This window comes from Indicator indicator, chromosome 9 (assembly GCF_027791375.1).
Source record: "Indicator indicator isolate 239-I01 chromosome 9, UM_Iind_1.1, whole genome shotgun sequence".
NCBI lineage: Eukaryota > Metazoa > Chordata > Aves > Piciformes > Indicatoridae > Indicator > Indicator indicator.
In genome coordinates this window covers 30,231,413-30,256,769 of record NC_072018.1, presented here as the reverse complement: position 1 = coordinate 30,256,769, position 25,357 = coordinate 30,231,413, and the positions used below count along the sequence as shown (strand labels likewise).

At 42.4% G+C, this 25,357-nt stretch overlaps 1 protein-coding gene across 2 annotated transcripts in view; it reads right to left on the bottom strand.

Moving 5' to 3' along the window:
- Positions 1–25,357, bottom strand: part of FZD3 (frizzled class receptor 3) — a 52,390-nt gene that overhangs the window by 10,223 nt on the left and 16,810 nt on the right. Inside the window, exons 2-3 of one of the 2 annotated variants that reach the window (XM_054383395.1) lie at positions 18,785–18,981; positions 16,499–17,516 (exon numbers count right to left, since the gene is read on the bottom strand). In XM_054383395.1, coding sequence (XP_054239370.1) covers positions 16,499–17,516; positions 18,785–18,981 — 1,215 coding nt within the window. The remainder of the gene's footprint in view (positions 1–16,498; positions 17,517–18,784; positions 18,982–25,357) is intronic. The other variant, XM_054383396.1, reaches the window with a different exon arrangement.

The window sequence follows — 25,357 nt, the reverse complement described above, 5'->3', positions numbered from 1 at the left end:
AATCAGAAGGCAACCACTGGTGATGTCTTTCAAGATGAGAACCTCTCCTAGAGGAAAGATAACACTGGTGGTGATTCTCCATTTTCCTACACACCTCACTGCTTTCCCAGAGATGCAAGAGGGGCTCATGCACTCCAGCAATGTGAAAACTCAGGGCAATCCCAAATCCAAATATAGGCTGTACAGAGAATGGATAGAGAGCAATCTTGATGGGAAGGACTTGATGAGAAGTTCAAAATAAGCCAGAACTGTGCACTTGCAACCCAAAAAGCTAACTGTATCCTGGGCTGCATCCAGAGCAGTGTGGCCAGCAAGTCAAGAGAGGTGATTCTTCCGCTCTACTCCCCTCTTGTGAGACCCCACCTGCAGTGCTGTGTCCAGCTCTGGAGCCCCCAGCTCATGGAGGAGAAGGAATTATTACAGCAGGTCCAGAGGACAGCCACAAAGATGATCAGGGGACTGGAACAACTCTCCTACGAAGACAGGCTGAGAGAGTAGGGTTTGTTCAGCCTGGAGAAGGCTCCAGGGAGACCTTGGAGCAGCCACTCAGTATTTGAAGGTGGCCTATAAGATAGCTGGAGAAGGACTTTACACAAGGGCATGTAGTGACATGTCGAAGGGTAATAATTTCACACTGGAAGAAGCTATTTTTTGCATTAGACATTAGGAAGAAATTCTTCACCATGAGGCTGGAGCGGCACTGGAACAGGTTTCCCAGAGAAGTTGTGGAGGCTGCAACCCTGGAATTTTTCAAAGCCAGGCTGGACAGGCCCTTGAGCAACCTGGTCTAATAGCAGGTGACCCTGCCCATAGCAGAGGGATTTGAACCAGATGATCTGAAAGGTCTTGTCCAACCCAAACCATTCTACGATTCTATGACTCCACGAACTTGGCAGTTTAGCAAAGCCAATGCAAATAAATTCTTGAGTGACAGCCTGTTGGCTGCACATTGAGTTGGACCTGCTGCAAAGGCAGCCACATATGAAGATGTGATAGGAAAGCCTTGACGGGCTTCATGTAGACACCCATGTGAGTGCTAGATTGCATGGATCTCAGTCCCTGAACTGAATTTGCCTTGCTGGGCAGCTCTAGGCCTTCAGAGGCATTCAGCTAATGAGAAAGCAAATCAGCAATGAGATGCAGATGTGGGGATTTGGGTTGTGTGCTCTAGACTCCACTCTTCTCTATTCAGACACGTCTCATGAGCAGCATGGGCACCAGTGTTTCACCTAGTGAAGACCAACAAACAAGTTCTGTCAGATACAGAGATTGCATATGTGATAGAGAGATTTCTCTAACCCGTTCTTCCCCTCCCATCTGCTGGGCTGGGTAGCAGCTGGGTTGGTATGGATCATCAAACAGAAACGTACTTTCCGTCACGACTACAGGAAGATGTTCGTTTGAATCCTTTGTTTCCCAACTGAAACACACAGTGGCAGGTGTTCAGAAAGGAGGTTAAAACCATCAATTTCTGCATTCCTCCAGGGAAAAATGCTTCTTTATAGGCACACTGTTCATTTAAGATGTTTATATAACTAATTTCTGAATATTTTCCCCTTCTGCCCTGAACCATCAATCACGGTTGCTTTTTAGTGACAGAGACCAGTGGCCTTTCCCCACTCAAATGTACAAAATAGCAAATTAATGAGCTTGCTGCATATGTGAAGTGAAAGCACAAGCACAACACCTGTCCCCCTCCTCTGGGGCATGGTTACACAGTAACACTGATCATTTGATATTTCCCTTAGGATAAAAAGCAATGAAATTCAAATTAACCCATCCCTTTGTTGAAAAGAGGAGAAGTGGGGGGAGATACCAAAGGGAATCTGATCCAATGTTCTCACTTTCATAACCATTTCCATCACTCTCACTGCTTTGAGATGCAGAATATTATACTCACAGTGCTCATTTCCCAGGAAAATGCAGTAGCATTTGTCACTATAAAATAAAACTGTCCTTCCAGGTTATTGAAACTGTGCAACTTGCTTGCTTTCCTCTTAGCCAACAAACACATCCATGCTACCATTTTAGCTATTGGACTGTGCAAGCTCAAGAACTGAGCAACTAAAAGCACCTGAGAAAAAGATAATGGCTAAACCTCATTCTGCCCTCTTTTGAGAGCTAACACCAAAGTCAATGCACACTTTAGAAGCTTTAGAAATGCTTGAGTCTGTGTGAAACTGTCTTGACACGATCAGACTTCCCTGCATCCCAAAGAAAGAGAAGGAAACTTTTCTGGCTCTACATACCAAAGCCACACGGCTCATGAGTTTTCCAGGCTATTCCAAGCAAAATAAATATGGGATTTCTTGAGGGTGCTGCTCTGTACTGTCACATAAGAACACCAATGCTCATCCTTTCTTGCTCTCTGCTGCACACTCCTTGGCTACAGCAGCAGGAAAGCACCATGCTTTAATTCTGTCCATTGGCTCACTTTAAAACAATTACATTCTTAAAATAATTATGAAGAAGCATTACTAACTCCTCTCCAGACTTACTTAATAACTCCTGAGTTGCCTAAAGTGGAAATTAAAGCCAAGTGATCACCTTATGCCAGGCTTGGGCCAGTAACAGATAGCTCTGAAACCTAACCCAAGCCCAAAATAAATAAATAAGGCACTGTAATAAATGCTTATAAAATTACCATCTTAATGGGACTGCAGCCTCTTCTGCAGGAAACTTATTCACCACAGAAATTTAGTGTGAGCCCAGGCACAGGGGGATCCATCTCACCATGCCAAATCCATCTTGCAATAGGTTTTGCAAGAAGTTAATCTGTATGATTGCCTAAAAATACATCTTTACTGTCCTAGTTTGAGCTACAAAAGAACTAATTCTGTTCAGTGACTTTACTTCTTAGCTCAGCTTCAATCACATCCCTGAGCAACCTGGTCCAGTATTTTACCACTCTCACTGTAAACAACTTTCTCTCCTGATGTCCAACTGAAATCTACCCTGCTCCAGTTTCAAACCATTGCCCCTTGTCCTTCCTCACCCTTCCTGTATGCCCCCTTCAGATACTAAAATGTAGCTATAAGGTCTCTCTGGAGCCTTCTCCCTTCCAGGCTGAACAGCCCATTTCTTTCAGCCTGTCTCCATAACATTGATGTTTAACTACCAAGGACTGGGGTGTGGAAAGGCTCTTGCTCCCATGGAAGCCAGGGTCACTACTAAATCTTGTGTGCCATGTTGGGGGGCATTAAGTAAGTGGTGGCACCTGCAGGGAGGCATGGACAGGACAGATGACCCTAAACTGACCAGCAAGGGATTCCATTCCATGTATGTCATATTCAGGCAACACCAGGGTCAAGCCCCTTCTTCAATGGCTGCTGAGGAAGACTCTGTTCATTCTCCAGCCTTCAATCCCTATGTGTGTGTTCCTGAATCCAGTTCCAGAATCCAGCTCCTGAATCTGGTTCAGCCTGGGACTTCCCCAGTGGCTGCCCACAGCATCAGCAGTGACAGTAATGTAATTGCCATCAGGGGGCTGGGTTCGATACTGGGTTTGTATATATTTGTATAAATTTAATTTCATTATTATTATTTTCATGAAAGCTGTTTTAGTTTTCTTTTCCAATCTATAAATCTCTCTTGCTCCCTTTGGGAAGGGAGAGGAGTTAATAGCATCTGTCACCCATTTAGTGGCCAGCCCAGCCCTATGCCTTAATGCTTACAAAAACTCCCTCTGCAGAGCACTCAAAATGCAATTAATTCTATTACGGAAAAGTTTCTCTGGAGTTTCTCTGGCATTTTATGGGGAAAAAAATATATGGGAAAGAAATCATTCCTTTCATAGAAGAACTGCATTGGTTTTCACCAGCAGCCATCCTTTGTGCCAGGGGAACACACTGGAGTCTAATCACCCTCTGGAAAAATAGCTCAGATAAAGAATGACAGAGCAGAGAGCAGCTTCTTACAAGGTACTGCTGCAGGGTTTCCTCATCCATCTCCTTCCTGAAAAGGGATCCCAAAGGACAACTAAAAAGGTCCTGACTCATGACTGGAGTCTAATAACTCGCCTCCAACATTTTGCCCTTCATGCCCTGCAGTTAGTCACAGTGTCAGTCACCAGCAATCAGCAAGACGTTGTCTGGGGTCCATGGGGTGGCAATGCAGAAGGCTACGGCTTCAGCAATCATCCTGCAACCATCTTGGGACAGGTTGATTCTGCAGCTTCAGGAGACTGCTTCTGGGAGAACGCCCAATTTATCAAGAGAAAGCTGCATCTCAGTGAAGCTGTCAGGATGTCTGCTCATTTGTGGCTTTATCTTGAAGCAGAAGACAGCATTCAATCATGGTGACTAATTTTTTAAGTGCTACCCACAGACTGCAATTAAAGAGATTGCCCAAGTGCCTGCCTTCTGTTTCACCACGAGGAGGAACTGGAATCACCAGTCTCTTAGCACTGAGAGCAGACTCAGGGGAGACCTTATCCCTCTTCTGCTCCCTGAAAGGAGCTTGGTGTGAGTTACAGGTCCAGTCTCTTCTCCTAGGTAATACGCCACAAGATAAGAGGAAATGGCCTCAAGCTGTGCCAGGGGAAGTTTAGTTTAGGGTTTAGGAAAAAAATCAAATTTAGATTTGATAATGAGAAAAAAATCAAATCTAGATTTGATAATAAGAAAAACTTCTTCACTGAGAGAGTGGTTAAGACCTGGAACAGGGAAGTGGTGGAATCACTGTCCCTGGAAGCACTCAAAAAGCATGTAGATGTGGTGATGAGGGACATGGTTTAGTGACCTGGCCATGCTGGATTAATGGTTGGAGTCAATGATCTTGGAGGTCTTTTTGCACCTTAATGATTCTACGATTCAATAATATATTCCATATAATATGATTCAATATTATAATGCTGAGCATTAAGCATGGGAAAAGCAAGTCTACTCAAGTGTACTACCCAGGAGAGACTTGGACCTCTCTTTTCCTGTGAACACGTAGAAGCTGAAGTAGGGTCTTCTTCTGAGAGAAAAATGCAAGCATGTCCCCATCTGCCACGCAGTTGTTTTCCTCAGCACAGCTTATCCTTCCTCCTGTCACTGGAATTAAATGACCATATCACAATTCCTGCTCACTTTGAGCCATTTCAGCCCCACTCTGGAATACTCTTTCTTGAATGAGTTGTAGCTGTCTGACATCACACGTCCAAGGATCCACAAACCATTTTTTTCCCTAAAGACCTCTAACTAACATGTGGATTAAAAGGATGAAGCATCATTGCAAGTCAAGGCATGACTCACCCAAAGGTGTCTAGGGCAAAGGATGAAACCAACCCAATCTATTAGCGTTTCTTTTACTTAAATCTCAATGCTCATCAAGAAAAAAAAAAATCACACAGTTGTCCTCATCCCTCTTGTGGAACTCCATGGCATTACTGTCATATTCTGTCTGTGCAAACAGAGATTGGGGCTGATAGGGGCTAAAACGGGTCAATAAACTTACAGCTGAAACAAAGTCTTATCAGAAAATGCTTCTCTACTGGCACTCAAAACACACTGCTTGATATACCTCTCTTCCACAGAGATTACAACAAAGAGTAAAGAGGGACGACGGAGTCAGGCTCTTCTCAGTGATGTCCAATGACAGGACAAGGGGCAGTGGGTGCAAGCTGGAGTATGGGAGGTTCGACATGAACATAAGGAGAAACTTTTCCACTGTGAGGGAGACAGAGCACTGGAACAGGCTGCCCAGAGAGGTTGTGGAGTCTCCTTCTCTGGAGATATTAAAAAATCACCTGGATGCGTTCCTGTGTGACCTACTCTAGGTGATCCTGCTCTGGCAGGGTGGTCGGACTCAATGATCTTTTGAGGTCCCTTCCAACCCAAACATTCTCTGATTCTGTAATTACTGGCAAATCTGTCAAATAAAGGAAACTGAAAGGTTGCTGTGGTAAGTTGCATTTGGTGTATTTGTCCCATAGCCAGAGAGGTTGGAAGCTCCCTGTTGCCATTCAGGAAAGATTGCCCCCCACATACTTTTTTTTTTCCTTTCTTCTTTTTTTTTTTTTTTTTGGTATTAGTACTTCATTAGGAATCAAACAATAAGAAAAAAGAACCCAAACAAATTAATCAGAAAACCTGATTTCTGTCAACCTTGCTGTGTGCACTAAAATTGCAGCACTAATATCTATTTTGGTCATAGATATTCTTTCTTGAATTCATTCACTTCTTACAAGAAAAAAATTTAGCAAGCTTACACCACCCAGGCTCAAAATGTATCCCCATTAATAAACTCCTGCTACTTGAATGAAGACACTTGGCATTAAGAACACAGAACAAAAGAAACATCCTGGGTCAAGTCAAGCCTTGGCACACAAGCTTATCCTAAAATCAGGAGCTCCCCTCTCAATTTAACACACAATTATCTAACTCCCACCTGAAGCTTATTCAGGACCATGTGATCACTCTGCCAGCACTGCCATTTAACTTTAACATCTCTTCTTCATTTGGACTTCTAAACCTTCAACTGCAGCCCTTACTCTTCTTTTACAAGGCTTTGTACACTCTTACACCCTCCCACCCCAAAGAAAAGCTTCAACAGAACCTCATTCCTGCAACCCCTTCATTACTTTTTCAGTTATTATTGCTTTCTTCTTAGTCTTTTTTGACCCAACACAATGCAGTCAATCACATAATGCTCTACAGAAAAAGCTAGCTGAACACGAGGTTATATTTGTTCTGATAATGGTTCAGAAAGAATAACTGCCACACTGTGCAACTGCTGGAGATGAAGTCATAAGAAACAGAGTAATTCTGTAAAGATGCAAATAACAGTCAAATCATAGCTTAAAGGAAAAGCACAGAACTTAGGGAGAAGAGACAATTTTAGCAAACAGTATTTACAAAATATTTCTGATTCTCCACACACAGAAATACTTTGTCTCAAGGAAATACATTAGTCTTCAGGTTGCCTTTTTCAGGTTAGAGTCTGAAGGGAGCAATGTTAATGATCATTTATGTGATTTGATTTTGAAAGCTCAGTCCAACTGACTCTTTGAAAAACACTTCGGTGTCAGGGTTATTACATCAACAAAGCCAGTGAAGAGTCTAGAGCACAAGCCTTGTGAGGAGCAGCTGAGGGAACTGGGGTCATTTAGCCTGGAGAAAAGGAGGCTCAGGGGAGACCTTCTTGATCTCTACAACTCCCTGAAAGGAGGTTGAAGCCAGGTGGGGGTCAGTCTCCTATCCCAAGGAACAAGCAATGGAACAAGGGGAAGTGGTCTCAAGCTGTGCCAGAGAAAGTTTAGTTTGGATATTAGGAAAAAATTCTTCCTTGGAAGAGTGGTTAAGACCTGGAACAGGCTGCACAGGGAACTGATAGAGCTGCAATCCCTAGAAGCGTTCAAAAAACTTGTAGGTGTGGTGCTTAGGGACATGGTTTAGTGATGGACTTGGCAGTGCTGGGTTAACAGTTGGACTTGATCTTGGAAGTCTTTTCCAATCTTAATGATTCTAAGAGTCTATGTAATACTGAATACAGGACAAGTTGCCAAGAGAGCTTGTGGAACCTCTGTCCATGGAGATACTCAAAATTCAGCTGGACACAGCCATGAGCCAGCTGCTTGTTGAAAATAATAATGATCCTCTGGAATCAGTAGGAATAGATGCACAGAAGTGCAGTGCCTTAATATGCACTGTTCTTGGGAGTTTCTGTGCTGGCATGACAAATCATGCAATAGTCAAGGAATGTTAGAGAGCACAAGCTGGAATTCACTCAGATGCAGAATATTTGGACTTAGAAATGGTGAGGTTCAGCACTTGCTGAGATTTTGGCAGAGAACTACAGTTAACATCACATTAAAGACTTTCCCTTTGTAAGCTGGTCTACAACTATTTGGACACCACCAACACCTAAAACTAAGATCCAGTGAAAGAGTGATAATCATTGATGAAAACACTGCTATTCAGAATTTCCAAATGCAAATTAGAGACAACTTTCTTTCATTTATTAAAATTAGAAGTAAAATTTTCTTCTAAGCGACTGATTTCCTAACAGATAGACTGCAACATTCAATTCTGACAGTTAAGAGTGACTGGTGCTTCAAAACCAGAGAAATCAGACCTCTTGACTTATTTTTCTTGGCATTTTAATAGTAATTAAAAGAGTCAGTGGGAAAAGAGCTTCCTTCATAATCAGAATTAAAGGCTGTTCTGGATATAAAGTAGGCTTAATAAAAAGAGAATGGAATGAAACTGAGAACTCAAACCCAGCAAGATCTGACCTCCTTTGGCACGTCACCCTCAGCAAATATTGAATACAAAGAAAGGGGGGGGAAAAAAAGATGACCTTGAGGAGTCATACTTGGGTGCGAGTACAAATCAACCTGTGAAGAAAATGGTTGAGAAATCAACATTTCCCTTTGTCTCTAGCTCAGTCAATCCAATTAAAAACCCAGCCAGCAGTGAGTCATGGGGTTGAAATGATTGCTTTCACTCAATATGGTAATTGACTGGAAATTGCATATGTGCCAAGGTGAGATAAGAGAATACATTGCATCTGATGTAGGATTTATCAAAGCCCTGGATGTGCAAGGAGGAGACAGGGCTGGTGTTATTAATGCTGCGAAGGAGTATTCTGAGAAATTAACTTGAGTATATTCTTTCTCTTGAATATCTTCTATTTCCTATGCACAAACCAGGAGAAATTAACTGAATCACTGCTAGGAAGCCGTAATACTGTGATTAATGTTACTCTGTGCTGACATTACCTTTGTTTTTGAATGAAGCCTAACTGATAATTCAGATTTGCTCAGTCTCTTCCAAGGACACAGCAATATGGAAACACTTTTTTTATCTCAACCTCTTTTTGTTCCTTTTTTTTTTTTTCCAATTTTCTTTTTTTTTTTTCTTTACGACAGAATAATTACATTCAACAAGGAATTCCTTAGGGCAGATTTAAGCAAATCCATTACCTCTTCTAAGAGGAATTCTAAACAATAACTAATGAAAAAGAGGGGGGAGGAGAACTCTAGCTTTATAGACATCTCTAAATATATTCTCTTTATGCCTGTGCCACACGCAAACGGTGCTAAGATGCTTCTTAACAAAGCCTCTTTTCTGTAGCCAGCTTAGTGCACTCCCCTGCGTGTTTCTGAAGACCCACTGTCACACAGATGGCAAAACAGCTGAGACACTTGGTATTTAAAAAGATAGTGGCTACATCCCCCATTAGTGCAGAAAATGGCAAAACCTGGAAAAGGCCACTTATTGCAGCCAGTAAAAATGGGGAAACTCCATCCCAACTTCACCAGCACCCCCAAAACCACAGACTCTGTCTCAATGATTAGTTCTTGTCGCTGGTTTTTTTTGGTGGGATGTTTGCAGGCCCCATCTTTTCTTCTCTTTCCTCCATGTGTGCAATTGTTCTAAAGCACTTGTGCATGAACATAAAGCCTGTGTCAACAGGGGCTACACTTCACCCACAATGCAGCCATGGGAAAAGACAGTCTGCTGCAAGAGCTTTTCTGAGCTGCGCGCAAGTCAACATGGCCATCACTAAACGTAGGAGTTCTACACTAAGTTCAAACATCAGTATGAATTTGGGGAGGAAAAAGTACTATGAAAACAGAATATAGGAACAAAAAATTTTTTTTTCTTTTTTTTGAGAGGGGGACACAGGAGATGTATCTGCAAAAACCTGAACTGGATCTTATGGCAGCTCGTCTCCCTGTCTCTTTTGCTTCTGCACAGTTTTTATATCACAGTAGACACCACACGCTGTATTTTTCATTGGAGTGAAGTGAAACAGGGAAGAGACTAAACACTCTTGCCTCTCAGCCCACCATTACTTTACCACCACAGTCCCTTTGCTGTTGGCCCCTGTTCATAAGAAAGCTTCCTGGTGTTGAAAGGGTTCTGCTCAATGGCTAGAAGTAGTCGCTGCTTTTAGTAATCTTCCTGCTGTGTTTGCTGAGGGCACCAGGCATAAAGCAAAGAGGACAAAGCCACGCCCAGAGGGAATGAAACACTCTTGGAAACGTTACCCCACCCCCGTTACGTGGGCAACCTTTACAAAGGATGCAAACCAAACAAAGCAGTTTGTAGTTGCTAGTGAGCCCAACCAGCCTGAAATGAAGAGATTTTTATCTCAGCAGTGTTAATTTGGAGACATCTAAAATGATCTTGAAATTGAACAGTAAAAAAAATTAACTGTGAAGAGATAAAAAGTATGTTTTTGAAAAGGGGAAACAAGAAAACGCACAAATTCTTGAGCCAAAGCAACAACCATAAGCATGTGACAGAGATTAATTCTAATATTCAAATCCATTTTTCCAGTGCTGGTTGTCAAATACTGCATTAAAATGATCTGTGATGTGGTACCATTTCAGTAGTAACAGGAATACATTAGCAAGCTTGCACTTTGTTTTCCTTTATGTCTGTACTAGATACACATAACTGCCATCGACAGAGGAGAGCTACTATTAACAAAACATTCCCTCCTGTTATGCTTTGGGTTTCTCAGGCAACCACAATTAATCCTCTCCTCTCTATCTGACACCAGCAATGAACAGAAGCAGGTGGTAAGAACTCCCATCTTCAGTAAAAACCCATTTGGCACTATTACACAGCAAAACTGGGGCCTCATTGATTCATAGAATGGCTTAGATTGGAAGGGACCTTAAAGATCATCTAGTTCCAACCCTGGAATGGAATAAGTGGAGCAGAAGGAGAAAAACATTGTCTGGATGGACTAACTGTTATTGTTGCTGATAGAAATTATATTTGGTATTACATCATCTTACAGCATCACTTTTCATTCTTAAGTCCTTTAAAATGCCTCATAACAGTGAAGATCAGAAGGAAAACAAAAAAAGTGTCAAGAGATAAGCATGGGAACTGCTTCAAGAACTCGGAAAAGCAGTTGTGTGGTGATCATTGCTCTGGTGGAGAAAGTCTAAAGTCAAGCAGAATTCATCTTCATGCCCAATGAATCACTATTCAAATTCCCATTTCTCTGCTTCAGCTAGAAAAAGAGGCGAGGGTACCTGGCTGGGATGGAGACATCTGAAATTAGATAAACAAACTTTGCCATTGGTAATATTATTGATTTTCATGTTGTTTTCATTCTAATGTATGTCCATTATTTTATCTTTGAAATTCCACTGGTTTAGATGAGGTCAAGCCCAAAGCAGCATTGGCCAGCAGTTGAGGGAGGGGATTCTGCCCCTCTACTCCACTTTGGTAAGACACCACTTGGGGTACTGTGTCCAGCTCTGGAGTCCTCAGCACAGAAGAAACATGAACCTGTTGGGAATGGGTCCAGACTAGGCCACAAAATTGATGAAAGGGCTGGAACCCCTCTGCTGAAACGACAGGCTGAGAGATTTGGGGTTGTTCAGCCTGGAGAACAGAAGGCTCTAGGGAGACTTTCTTGCATCCTTTCAGTAGTTGAAGGTGCTGATAAGAAAGCTGGGGACAGACTTTTTAGCAGGGCCTGCTGTGACAGGAGGAGGAGTGATGGTTTTAAACTAAAAAAGGAGAGATTTAGACTAGAGGAAGAAATTTTTTAAGCTGAGGGTGGCGAGACAATATCCGAAGTTGCCCCAAAAGGTTGTAGATGCTCCATCCCTGGGAACATTCCAGGCCAGGTTGGACAGGGCTCTGAGCAATCTGCTTTAATTGAAGAAGTCCCTGCTCACTGCAGGGGAGTTGGACTAGATGACCTTTAAAGGTCACCCAAACCATTCTGTGATTCTAAAAGCATAGATGATGTAGTGAAGCAGACATGCTCATGCACAGTGCCATGCATTGGCACTCTCTCTCCAGAGATCCCTTCCCACTCCTACTGTTCTGTGATTCTGTGAAAAATATTAGATATGAAATAAAAGTCTGACCTGAAGAACGTGTAAAGCACACCGCCCAGTTAAAATGTTACATTTATGATGGTGGTACAAGATTCTCTAGCTAGTGAAAATTAACTTCATTTTCCACTGCAGGAACTCTACTTGCACAAAGCCATTAATGCAATTTTCCAGGCCAAGAATGAATTCATTCTATAAAGCAGTGAGTGAAAAGTGGGACACCCACACAAAATTCAGCTCCTCATTTTGATTACTGTGATGAAAGCAGATTACAAAGGCACTGCTACCCCCTACAGAAAAGGAAAAATAGCCCAACCTCAGTGAAAATGGAGGTGGATGGTTAAGATATTTATGAGCAGATACCTGGTAGAGAAGTAATGTTAACTGCAAAGATCACAGCACTGTGATTACTGCAAATATTTCTAGCATTAGAAATAATCAAAATCATCATTTGTGGCAACACATTAGGCAATTTGTCATTATTCATATTGAAAGAATGATGTTCTAACACAGAAACTTTCATATCTGTAACTAAATTAAGAAATTAGTCTAGGCTGAAACAAAATCAGTCTAGTCTAGGAAACTCCTGGAGTTGCCTAAGTTGACATCCACAAAACCAATTAATTTTCCCTGTGGTGAGGAAAGTGTAACTAAATTGTTTCATCATACAGAATCATCACATCCCAGCATACTGGGGGATTGTAAGGGACTTCTGAGGATCATCCAGTCCAATCTCTTCCTAAATCAGGGTCACCCAGAGCATGTTGCCCAGGATCATTTCCAGGCGGGTTGGGAACTTCTCCAGAGAAGGAAACTCCACAACCTCTCTGGGAGCTTGTTCCAGGACTGTGCTGGTTTGGGGACTCCAGAAACATCACAGCATCTTTGAAACTCTTTGTATTAGCTACACTGTCTATTCTGTGAGCAAACCTCACTTCTCAATGTAGCTGTTGTTTTCTCCTTATTGAAGGAGAAACAATGTTCACCACAATGTTTGCTTTTGACAGCACACCTCGGAGCTCACTTGAGCCCTCATGGCTACAGTATAAGGGGCAACTGCTGCCTGCTTTACCTGCTGTTGCTGCCCAGGCAATGGATTCAAGCTACTGCCTGAACTGCAGCAGCTCATGATGCTGCAGGAAGCTGAGGACCAAGACATGCTCATGCTTTCACAAACCCTTCCTCTCCTTCCTAGTCTCTCCCATAAACTTGAAGTGGCAAGAACACTGAAGAAAAGGTAAGGTAATACGAGTTCCATTTTGCCCTGCACTTACTCCTCCATGAGAGGAAATACAAATTGGGATGAATACTGATTTCTTGTCTTTGTGGCTGAAAAATTTTTATTTCACAAGGAAAGCAACTGATGCCTCCCAGATCAATGCTTATCCATATCTAAAGGGCAGAAGTCAAAAGAATGGGGCCAGACTTTTCAGTGGAGCCCAGAGACAGGGTAAGGGGCAACAGACACAAACTGGAACCCAGGAGATTCCATATGAACACAAGGAAAAAATTCCTTCCTGTGAGGGTGCTGGAGCACTGGAACAGGCTGCTCAGAGATGATGTGGAACCTCCTTTTGTGGAGGTATTCCAAACTCTACTGGACACAGTGTTGGACAACCTGCTCTAGGTGACCCTGCTTTAGCAGTGGGCTTGGACTGGATGGTCCTCAGAGGTCCCTTCCAACTCACACCATGCTGGGATTTTGTGACTTGACAAATAAGCATAATAACACATAGCCAAGTGAACCCAGGAAACGTCAAGGTAGGCAGAAATCATGATCAAAAGCATAAAGGCATCCTGTTGTTTCCTCCATTTGGGGAGTATTTAGCCCTTTAGGTATTCAAAGAAACACAATGTCTGCTTTTCATTTGAACACCAGCTGCCCAGTCCCTTTAGCAGCAGCCCGGAGACTCTGCAGCGAATTATTAACCCCATGGTATCTCCTGCACGAAGCAGTCACACAGGAGGGAGGCAAGGGGTCTTGCCTGCAGCAGCTGCGTGCCCCAACTCCCCCATTAGCAATTTTCCAGAATGAGTTACTGTGGCATCATCCTCTGATGGCAAAGATGAGGTCATGTTTGAACACACTAATGAATTTTTAACCTCAGGTTTGCTCACTGTGCCTATGCAAGCAGCAAATTCTAACTACCACAACCCTGTGTAAGTTTTGCACATGAAACCTACATCTACTGTGGAGTCAACTGCAGCTCTCAACTTCGGGCAGCTGAATCTCAGAAAGTGATATTCAAATATTTGAAGTTAAGTTAAATAACTTCAAGGCTTAAAAAAAAGTTGTCTTATTTTGTGAGTGATGTTTTTTACAAAGCTTGGCATTTTCCCCTAACTTAACAACTTATTTTACTAGCATGATCTAAGGATAAAATTATTTTCCCCCACAGCTTTGAGCTTTGGAAATCTGTTTCAATTATGACTCTGGACAGTTTAATTAGGGAAGCATGTTTAGTTTAAGGGAAAAAAAAATTGGATGGGTTAGAAGAAAACCCCTTCTAACACTCCCTAGGGTCTATGGGTCCTTCAACCCAATTTGATGTGAATGAAACCATTATTGTTCTTTTGACTCCTGCTGAGCTATTGTGTTAATGGTTTCCTACAGATCTGAGTAGCGTTTTACTACACGGCTTCGTTACTCCACTCACCAGCATTTGAGCCCTTTGACAACAGAAGTTTCAAGGTTTAAAACAGTTTTTTGTTCAATGTTCTGAGAAAGAAAAACCCTTTGAAATTTAGAGGTTCTTAGACAAATTTTAGGTTGGCATACGGTGGGTATTTGAAATTAACTGAGAGAAAACCACACACCCCTCTTTGAAAGCGTCAAGTTTAACACATTAAAACCTGTAGCGACAAAGACTCAATCAAGGCAATGAAACTGAGCACACCCACCAACAGATATTTCCTGCCATAAAAATGTTCATGCACTGGTTGGGAGGGAAGAATCACACCCTAATAAAATCTAACAGAGAAAACAGGGTTATAAGGTAATAAAAAGATTATTATCAAACTATAGAGACTACGTCAACCCTTAAAGTGATATTTTATTGCATTAAAAAGTGAGCTTTGAAGATCCAGCTGCTGTTTTAATTGCCTTAGAGCCGAAATACTGAGTTTTATACCCCTGAGTGTGCAGTTTTATAATAGATGCCTGCTGTAAAACCACCTTGAAATAAAGTTGCTCCAAATAAATTGCAGAGAATATCTGTGTAAAGTCCTGCACCTGGATTGTAGCACTCCTAGGTATCAGTCCCTGGACTGTGGGATGAAGAGATGGAGAGCAGCCCTGTAGAGAAGGACTTGGGGGTACTCGTGGATGAAAAGTAGGATATGAGCTGGCAATGTGCACTCACAGCACACAAGCCAACTGCATCCTGGGCTGTATCCAAAGCAACATAGCCAGCAGGTCGAGAGAGGGGATTCTGCTCCTCTACTCCACTTTGGTGAGACCCCACCTGCAGTGCTGTATCCATCTATGGGGTCCCTAGCAAAGGAGTGACATGGACCTATTGGAGTAGGTCCAGAGGAAGCCACAAAAATGATGCAAGGGTTGGAACCCCTCTGCTGTGATGACAGGCTGAGAGAGTTGGGGCTGTTCAGCCGGGAGAAGAGAAGGCTCTGGGAAGACCTTCTTGCATCCTTTCAGTACTTAAAAGTGCTCTAGAAGAAGGATGGGGACAGACTTTTTAGCAGGGCCTGTTGTAACACGACAAGGGGTGATGGTTTTAAACTAAAAGAGGGGAGATTCAGACTACAGAGAAGGAAGAAATTTGTTTGCACCGAGGGTGTTGAGACACTGGACCAGGTTGCAAAGAGAGGTAGTAGATGCTCCACCCCTGGAGAGATATCAGGTCAGGTTAGACTGGGCTTTGAGTAACCTGATCTAGTTGAAGATGGCCCTCTGCTCACTGCAGTGGGGTTGGAATAGACGACCCTTCCTACCCAAACCATTCTATGATTCATGCAGTATCATTCCAAAATCAGTTTGGCACTTTGGCTCAGAAAGTAATGTAGGCTTCAAGCAATTCATATTGACAATCGCCTCCTTGCAATTGCACCAGTGTAACACTGAAGTAAAGAGTGGACAGTTTGATATCTAGTGGTCTTAAAGGCTTCTTTACAACTCAAACAAATTGATCAGGTAAGAGTAATATTCTTGAAAAACAAGAACTGATGAGCCTTGGTTTTCTTCAGAAGACACTTCAAGTAAGATTTTATACAGAGGTTTCTGACACATGCAGACTGCTCTAAAATAAGCATAGAACCTCAATGCAGCAAAACTACTAGAGATGAACAACAAGAACTAGAAAAGCAATAACCAGGCTGATGACAGCTAGTTTAAATACCAAAATTCCTTCAGAGCAAAACTTCTAATGCATCTCTAATGACCAAAAGTAAACTCATGAAGTCTTCCTCTTGAACACAGTTTGAAATAACATCTTTATGTCCTGCATAGGTCCCACACAGCCAGGAAACACCATGAAAAACACCCACCAAGTAGCTGATGCACACCTCCAGTTTTCCAATGATACCAAGTCTTCCACAAGGTGTTACCCAAATAACACAAGTATGGAAAGAACCTTCCCTTGTAGAAATAGCAGCACTTTCAGTAGGGATAACAAGTCAAGTCTTAACGTACCCCTTTCGTTATCATTTTATGCACTCCTGAACATGTCATATTGGTGTTCTCACCTGGTAGGGACAGGGGATGTGATATTCTCTGCAGCGTTCCTGGATCCAGGTCGTCTCCCACACACCTCGATAAGCCTGCTCATAGAAATAGCAGCCAATTACAACCAACAGTGGCACGAGGTACAGAACACTGAACACGCCAATCCGGATCATGAACTTCACTAGCTTGTCCTGGTTCTCTTTTTCTAGTGGGATTTCAATGCGAACCCGATTGAGGGAGATAATGCCAGCTAGCAGAAGAGAAACTCCAACAACCACATACAGGCAGAGAGGTGCAAGGACAAAGTATCTCAATGCATCCACATCATAGAGGCCAACAAAACATACGCCGCTAATATTGTCACCTTCAATTTTATTCATTGCTAAGAGGATGATGGTCAGAGTCCCTGGAATGCCCCAGGCACTGGCGTGGAAGAGCAATGCTTTCTTCTCGATCGCTTCGCTGCCCCACTTTGGCACAGCTGCCAAGAACCACGTAATGGTAAGGATGACCCACCAAACACTGCCAGCCATCGTAAAGAAATAGAGCACCATGAACAGCATGGTGCAGGCTTTGTTGTGAGAGCCTTGTGTCACTGTGGAAGCTTTGTACTGGGCAGGGCTAGAGGCGTTACACGCTACTCGGTCTTCAAGCAGAAAGCCAATGAAGAAAATTAGCGACACCATCATGTAACAGACGGCGTAAAATATTATCGGTCTCTCTGGGTAGCGAAATCTCGTGACATCGATTAGAAAGGTTAAAAAGGTGAACAAGGTGGCAGAAAGGCAGACGATGGAGATCACTCCGATGAAGTAGCGAGCAAAGGACAGCTCTTCACGCCGAAAATACATGTTTGGGCAAGGAGGGGAACAGTCCCGTACCCTCAGGAAAGAGTAACCCAGATCAGGGTCTATTTTCAACTCCCGAGGACACCAAAAACCATAATCCCTCTGGACTGCCACTGGGGCCTCTTCTGTGGGCTCCCCAGCTAAATTGAGGTCAACAAGACGAGGATATGGCTCATCGCAATCTGGGAATCTAAAAGGTAAGAAAATAATTATTTACAAGACATATAACACATACTTTGCAAAGACTCAGTAACTTTATCTATATGCCTGACTTCAGACACGCTCACTAGAGTGAAAACAAAGACAATCCAAATAATGGGTGATCCATGGAATACTGCACCGTGTATAAATAACTCTAGAACTCATTGTTCCAGGATTCAGCAGATGCTGGAACTATACAACTGGTTGAAAAATAAAACAGAGAAATTACAGGACTTTTTACAAAGACATGTAGTGACAGGATGAGGGGTAATGGCTTCAAACTGGAAGTAGCCAGATTTAGATTAGACATTAGGAGAAATTCTTCACCACAAGAGTGGTGAGGCACTGGAATAGATTGCCCAGAGAAGCTGTGGAGGCTGCAGCCCTGGAAGTGTTCAAAGCCCAGTTGGATGGGCCTCATCTAGTAGGAAGTCTCTCTGCCCATGGCAGGAGAGTTGGAACTAGATGACCTTTTGGTCCCTTCCCACCCAAACCATTCTATGATAAATGGACAACGGGCCCACTGAGGGTTTAAGCATAAAGGTGTGGATTCAAAGTTCATCTTAGGAAGCCTATACATTTAAGATGACTGTAAATTGCGACTGTGTGACCAGGGAAACAGGACTTTATAGAACATTCTAAAACCTGTTCCTAAGCAACTGTAGCAGCTACTACCAGACAGTTTGGTGAGCAAGTGAGACCAAACACCCAACTGAGTGCTGCTACTAGCTTTAATAAATTGAAATTATGAAGAAGGTATTTCTGTAATTAAGCAAAGTTCTGACTGGAGGCTGAAGGCTGCTTGAGGTGAAGTCTGAAGTTCTGAAGGTGAGACAGGAGGGATTCCATGCAGAGTTGTCCAGTTCTTCCCTCTGCTAGATGATAGTGCCACAGCACATACATAACCTTTTCTATCTCTGGGAAATTCAGTATCACGTATTAAAATTTGGTATAGATGACAAAACCAGGTCAGCATAAATGACAAAGAAGACGACAAATAGAGGGGTGTATTGATTCATTTAAGTACATGTATGTGCAGTTGGCAGTAATTCCCCACAGAAATTATCAGCTGATCTCTTAGACAGATAATAGAAACAGGGCAACAGGCTGACAGACACCCAAGGCAACAGGCTGACAGACAAATGGATGGGATACCAAGAGCACTTGTAATGGAAAATATTTTAAATGTTTGTTTCAGAGTGAAAAACATCCTAGATGATACTAAAACTTCATCCTGAAAAACTCAGAGTTGCTCACCTGGTGCACTCCATATCCTCAGGCCAAGATACCCCAAACATCTCCATGAGCTTGGAGCACTCACTATAAGCTCTTTGACAGAGTCTGCGACAAGGGAGAGTGACACGGCCGTACTCCATGCACACAGGAGCATAGAGGGCACAAAGGAAGGGTCGGAAGTCCCTGGAGCATTCCAAATTCACCATCGGATGGAACGGCTAGAAAACAAAAAGGAGAATTCAACAGCTACACACAGCAGTTTTGCAGAATACTTCAACAGGAAGCTGTAACAAGGGCAAGCATGCAGTCCTGCACCTGGGGAATAACCCCCTGCACCAGTACAGACTACAGGCTGACCTGCTGGAAAGCAGCTGAGGAGACGGACCTGAAAGTGCTGGCAGATGACAAGTTGTCCATGAGCCAGCAACATGCACTCACAGCCAAGAAGGCCAATGGTCTCCTGGGGTGCATTCAGAGGAGTGTGACCAACAGCTTGAAGTAGGTTTTCCTCTCTACTCTGCCCAAGTGAGGCCAGATCTGGAGTACTGGGTCCACTTCTGGTGTCTCCAGTTCTAGAGGGACAAGGAGCTACTGGATAGAGTCCATCAGAGGCTACAGAGATGATGAGGGGACTGGAGCATCTCTCTGACAATGGAAGGCTGAGAGACTTGGGGCTGTTGAGCCTGGAGAAGAAAAGACTGAGAGAAAATCTTATCAATGCTCTTGAATATATAAAGGGCAGGGGTTTCCATGAGGAAAAACTTCTTTCCCGTGAAGGTGCCAGAGCCCTGGAAGAGGCTGTCCAAAGAGGTTATGGAGGCTCCTCTGGAGAGATTCCAAACCTGCTTGGATGCAATCCAGGGCAACCTGCTGTGGGTGACCCTGTCTTAGCAGGGAAGTTGGACTGGATGACCTCTAGAGGACCCTTCCAACCTGCATCATGCTGAGATTCTGTCTAGAACCACGAAATTAAAGCCTGAAAAAAGGAGTCAGAAAAAATAACTGGGGTCTTGTGCTACTGTGCTGTTGTACAACAAGTTTAAATAACAGTGATAGCATCACTCCCTGGAAGCACTTAGAGAAAATCTGTCACAATTAGCCAATTAATACAGCTGTTCTTAAATATTTCTGAAGATGAAAAGAAGGAATAGGACAGGGGTTGATATATTAATAAAAACAGGTGCACATTGATAATCCATGTTGTCTTCTTACTATCCAGCATGGGTTCATTTTGCTCCTGCTTATTACAGCTTGTCTTTCAAACTCTCTAGGAGTTAATCAATATTTTATTCTGAGTTTGTGAGGCACCTGCCACTATGCAAAGCTTACTGTATCTTCAGATACTAATATAAGATCAATTACATCCTCTTGAGAGTGGAACTACAGCATACTGAAGTACGTGAGGAGTTACAACGCGAGAATGAAACGAAACAGCTTATGAATGCTGAATTACTCTGCTGCCTCCAGACTGCAGAAACAGCAGTGACTTCTCTTCCTTGACTTCCATTTCAAGTCAGAGCTCAAAGGGGAAATGTGACAGTTCTGTGGTGATGGCAACACTAACATGAGCTCCATCCTAGACAGATTTTTATTAAGGGTCCATTATCTTGATATTAGTCTCCCCTTCTCTACAATCTAGCAGGATTATAAAGCAAGAAGTCTAATCCTCAGAATTTGTGGTGCAACAGCAGAAGCACAAATGAACCTGTTTCTCTCTAAAACCTAAATCTTATTATAACTAAAGCTGAAGAGCAGGCTGTAGAGAGATTACCTTTTCAAACAGCTATTTCCTGAGCTTTCTTTTTCCAAACTATTGAACAGATCCAGCAATAAAAAATAGGACAACTCTTGTGCAATATAAATGACAATTACTATAATAATGATGAGGAAAAGTTTCACATTTCAGTTCTTCCCTATCACCTCCTTACTCTTCCAATTCTTTCTATATGCCTCCTTCAGTCTGCAAAAGGTTAATTTTTCATATATAAGACACAACCACACTGTGATTTTACTAAATTTGTAATTCTTCACTCAGCTAACTAGATTTTTTAAACATTTTTGGAAATGTTGCCAGATGATAACAAAGCCAAGCAATTGGGCTGCTGTGAAAAGTACCAAGCTTTCAAAGCTATTGATGAGGAAAAAGGAGGCATTTACATGAAACATCTGAAGTAACAGTAGAGTAAGTGGATCTTCCCTGACAAACTTTCCCAGAAGGCATGTTGGCTGCATTTGGGGTTCTTTAGAGCTGCAGACAACAAGTCTGGCTTGGAGCACAGCCTCAGCATACTCCTCCAAACACAGTACAAACAAACTTACCCCCCAAAATACTGAGGAAATACAGCAAAATAGGGGTAATTCAATAGAACTGCTCCCCTAGTGCTGGCTGTTCTGTTCCTCATTATCTCCAGATCTCTGTCAATATGGCATCTGTGGGCAGACAAAAACTCTCTTATGCATTATATCAAACCAGTTCATTTTTAAATCACAAAGAAGCTAAGATGGACAGAAAGGAAAAACCCTACAACCACTCCATGTAACGCAGAAAAAAGAGACTTAGGTGCCTTCAACCAGTACCAGCAACATTTGTGCCATAAGCAGCAGTCTGCAAGCCCTCTATCACTAGAATTATTTTACCCCATTGCAGCTCCCAAGAAGAAAAGTCACTTCCAGCTATTAAGTATGTTGTTCACTATTAAAAAATAAAGCCAAGGAGATTAAAAGCCTTTTTTTAATAGTCTTGCCCAAGGACACAGTGCAAGTTATGACATTCAGCCCTGCTCCATTGGTGCCTAACAAAAGGCTCTCTGTTTAAATGGAACATGCTTTTGAAGAACAAACAACTCAACACACAGAGGAAAAATGGAGAGGACAAGAGAGGACATGATAGCCAAACTGATTTCAATAATTCAGGCCAAGTCCTGGGAAATCCAAGAAAGGGAAGAGATAAATGTTTAAGAAGAGATAAACACTTCTTTGCTCCTGAAGGTATTTAAGTATTTAAGATATGCCAGCTCACATAACTGTATAATGTATCTACAGTTGTACACCCACCTCTGAGAACATCATGACCACATAAATTCCATCAAACCCAGTGATAACAGCAGCGTCATGAACCTGATCTTTTTCCAGGATGAGTCACAACACTCCCATTCCTCTTTGCTTTGCCATGGAGGTGGTGTGGATCAAACATGTCACCAATATGTATCACAGCCTTCCTCAGAGAACCCCAACCTTATCCACCTCTTCTTTTCCTCTTTACCCAGAATTTTCCTTGCTGGTAGCAAAGTTGCTTTAAGAAATTTCCTGTTTCCCAGAAGTGTGGCCGCAGCTCCTCACAGAATGGTAAAGGTTGGAAGGAACCTCTGGAGATCATCCAGTCCGATTCCCTTTGTGATGGGTTGGAACTACCACACCCCTGCTAAAGCAGGGTCACCCAGAGCAGGTTGCCCAGGATTGCATCCAGGTGAGTCTGGAATCTCTTCCAGAGAAGGGAGACTACACAACCTTTCTGGGCAGCCCAGCTCTGGCACCCTTTCAGGAAAGAAGTTTCTCCTTATGGTCAGGTGGAACTTCCTGGGTTCTAATTTGTGCCTATTGCCCTTTTTCCTGTTGCTGGGAACCACTGAAAAGAGTCTGGCCACATTGTCTTGACTCCCACCTGTCAGATACCAATAAGCATTGAGAAGAACCCCTCTCAGTCTTCTCCAGGCTAAACAGTCTCAGATCTCTCAGCCTTTCTTTGTAAGGGAGTTGTTCTAGTCCCCTAATCATCTTTGCAGCCCTTTGCTATATCCTCTCAAGCAGTTCCCCATCCTTGAACTGCATTCAGTACTCCAGATGAGACCTCACCAGGGCAGAATAGAGAGGGAGAACTTCCCGGACGCTGTCTTCTGAATGCACCCCAGGAGACCATCCTTCCCTCCCCCAATTCCAATTTGCTGAAAATGTTTTAATGATTTAACATAGGGTAGAAATATCCTGCCTTGACTTTGGTTTTCTTTGATTTTTTTTTTTTTTTTTTTTTTTTTTGTTGTTGTTGTTGTTCAGGAGGGGATGAAAAACAAAGCAGAGATGGAATGATGTGTAGATTTTCCTCCCAAAATAATTTTTAAAACTTCACTTTTCTTTGATAACTATAAATATACCACAGAGCTGTGTTACAGTTTCAGACTTGTCATGTTCCTGAGAGACAATAATAAAGCAAATTCTTCTTTTTATTTTACACAATGGCAGCCATTTAGCTGGCTGTTACTTGGGAAGTGGCATTACTGCAAGATGTAAACAAAATTCTTTCAATGATTTTTCCCTGTTCTATTTGTTTATATAATCCTTTAACAGAAAACTAACCAGGAAGCATTCTCATGAACTCATAGATGGAAGGAGAGAAGTTTTCTTCCCTGAGACTCATGGGAAATGTGTGATGCTATGACTATCAATTACTGTTGCAATTCTCTGGTGGAAGAAACTGCCTCAGGGCATGCACTGTCTCAGGTCAGCTGCAGAACATCCTCAGATCTTCTGTCCTGTGTTGCCCTATGTTTGAATTCAGCTTCCAATTCATTATCAAAATACCTTGCATCCTGTCTCAAAGTGCATGGGCAATAATGATTTCCAGGCTTCCTCCCTAGAACTGCAGAAGTTGCAGCTAGATTTAACTCTTCATACAACAACTAGTTAGGCTGAACATGGTATTGCCTGCTGCTTCTGAAAATGATACATCTTTGACTGACCTGCCCTCACAGATTTGACAATTCATGTGAATGCTCTCTAGGGATCATTACAGGCAGAATTGGTTTTCTTAAGACAAGAGAAATTTAGTCTCCAACGCGTCCTGGTCTGTCTTAGAACAGAACTATTTCTGTTCAGTGATTTTACTTCTCAGCTCATTTTCTTCTCAGTGACAACGCTTTCTGAAGCTAACAGCATATTTGCAGACAGCGGCTGCTGCTAGCTGATGTTTAGAGTTTCCACCAGGGACCAGTGAGCAGAAAGGCTCTTGCTTATACTTGCTCCTGCGGAAACCAATGTCAGTGCTAAATCCTGTGTGCTGTGTTGGGCATGCAGTAAGTAAGAGGTGACACCTGTGGGGAGGGGCAGACAGGGCAGGTAACCCTAAAGTGATCAACAAGGGATTCCATCTCATGGATATCATACTCAGTATAAAGTTGAGGGATCACCAGAGTCAAGACTCTTCTTCAGTGGCTAGCACCTGAGAAGGCCTCTGTCCATTCTGCCTTTGATCCCCATCCAAGTGTTACTGAACCTATTTTCGGAATCCGGCTCTTGAATCTGATTCCCATCTGCCACTGAGTTCAGTCTGGGACTTTCCCAGTGTTTGCCCACAGCATCAGTGGTGATGGTGACGTCATTACCATCAGGAGAGTTGAGTTCTGTCATAAATAAGCTAGCCAAACAAAGTCTTTTAAAATTTTATTGGGAATAAGAGCAAGCACTTCACTTGTCACAAATCACTTGTCACTCTTCACTTGACACAAATCACATATTCTTATGAATATTATTCACAACAATTTCAATATTGGTTTGTATCTATTTGTACATACTTCATTTCATTATTATCATTTTCATTAAAGCTGGTTTAGTTTTCTTTTCCAAGCCGTAAGTCTCTCTCCCTTATTCCCTTTCTCTTTACTTTGGGAAGAGAGAGCACCTGTCACCTATTTAGTGATCAGCCCTCACCCTTGACACAATGGCCCTGACCTGCATGCTCCTCTGAGTCCTGCTTCATTTGCTGGTTTGCTAGGTTTGTATACCAGTCAGACCAGTATACAAACATAATTTGAAAATATTTGTTGTAGGTTAATAACCTGAGCTGAACAACTGCTGCAGAGCAGTGCTAATGATAGCTCCAAAGGAGGACATACTCGAGAGTCCTGTCATCACAGAACTGGTATTTTCTAAAGATCAGGGAGTGCTCACACAGACTAGTGATTTGGGTCACTACCTTCTCAAAACAAACCTTTTTCCCCACTCAGTTTAGCCTTGAGCTAGACAGTGGCATGTAAACAATGGCTGCAGAAAGAGCCTGAAACACATGGTCAGGTGTGTAAGAGCAAGTCCATTTCTCTTGGACTCAATCCACACGTGCTCAATTTAATATCACTGTGGAAGTACAATTCTACTTCACAGATACTTTGTTCTGTTTTTAGACTCATTTGCCCACACCTGCTTTTAATGCACTTGCCAAGACAAATCTAGCGTAGAGTACTTAGCATAATGCACATTCAAATCTTACCTCACCATTAACTTCCTTGTTTGGGGAGACTTGAGTACACTTTTTTAAAAATTATCATTATTTTTAGCTTTGCACAGTATTGCATGTTATGAAAAAGCAAATGAGGGTCACAATTTTGGCTGCCTGTTAAGGTCCTCAGCATAGCAGATAGCTATTCTCTCATTATCTGTACAAACCCTTATGAAGCACACAGAATCATAGATTCATAGAATAGTTTGGGTTGAATTGGACCATAAAGAAACAGGATTAGATTTACACTATTCTACTTTAGGGACTGGGAAGTGAATAAAATAATAATAATAATAATAATAATAGAATAAACGATTGTTTTAAATTAG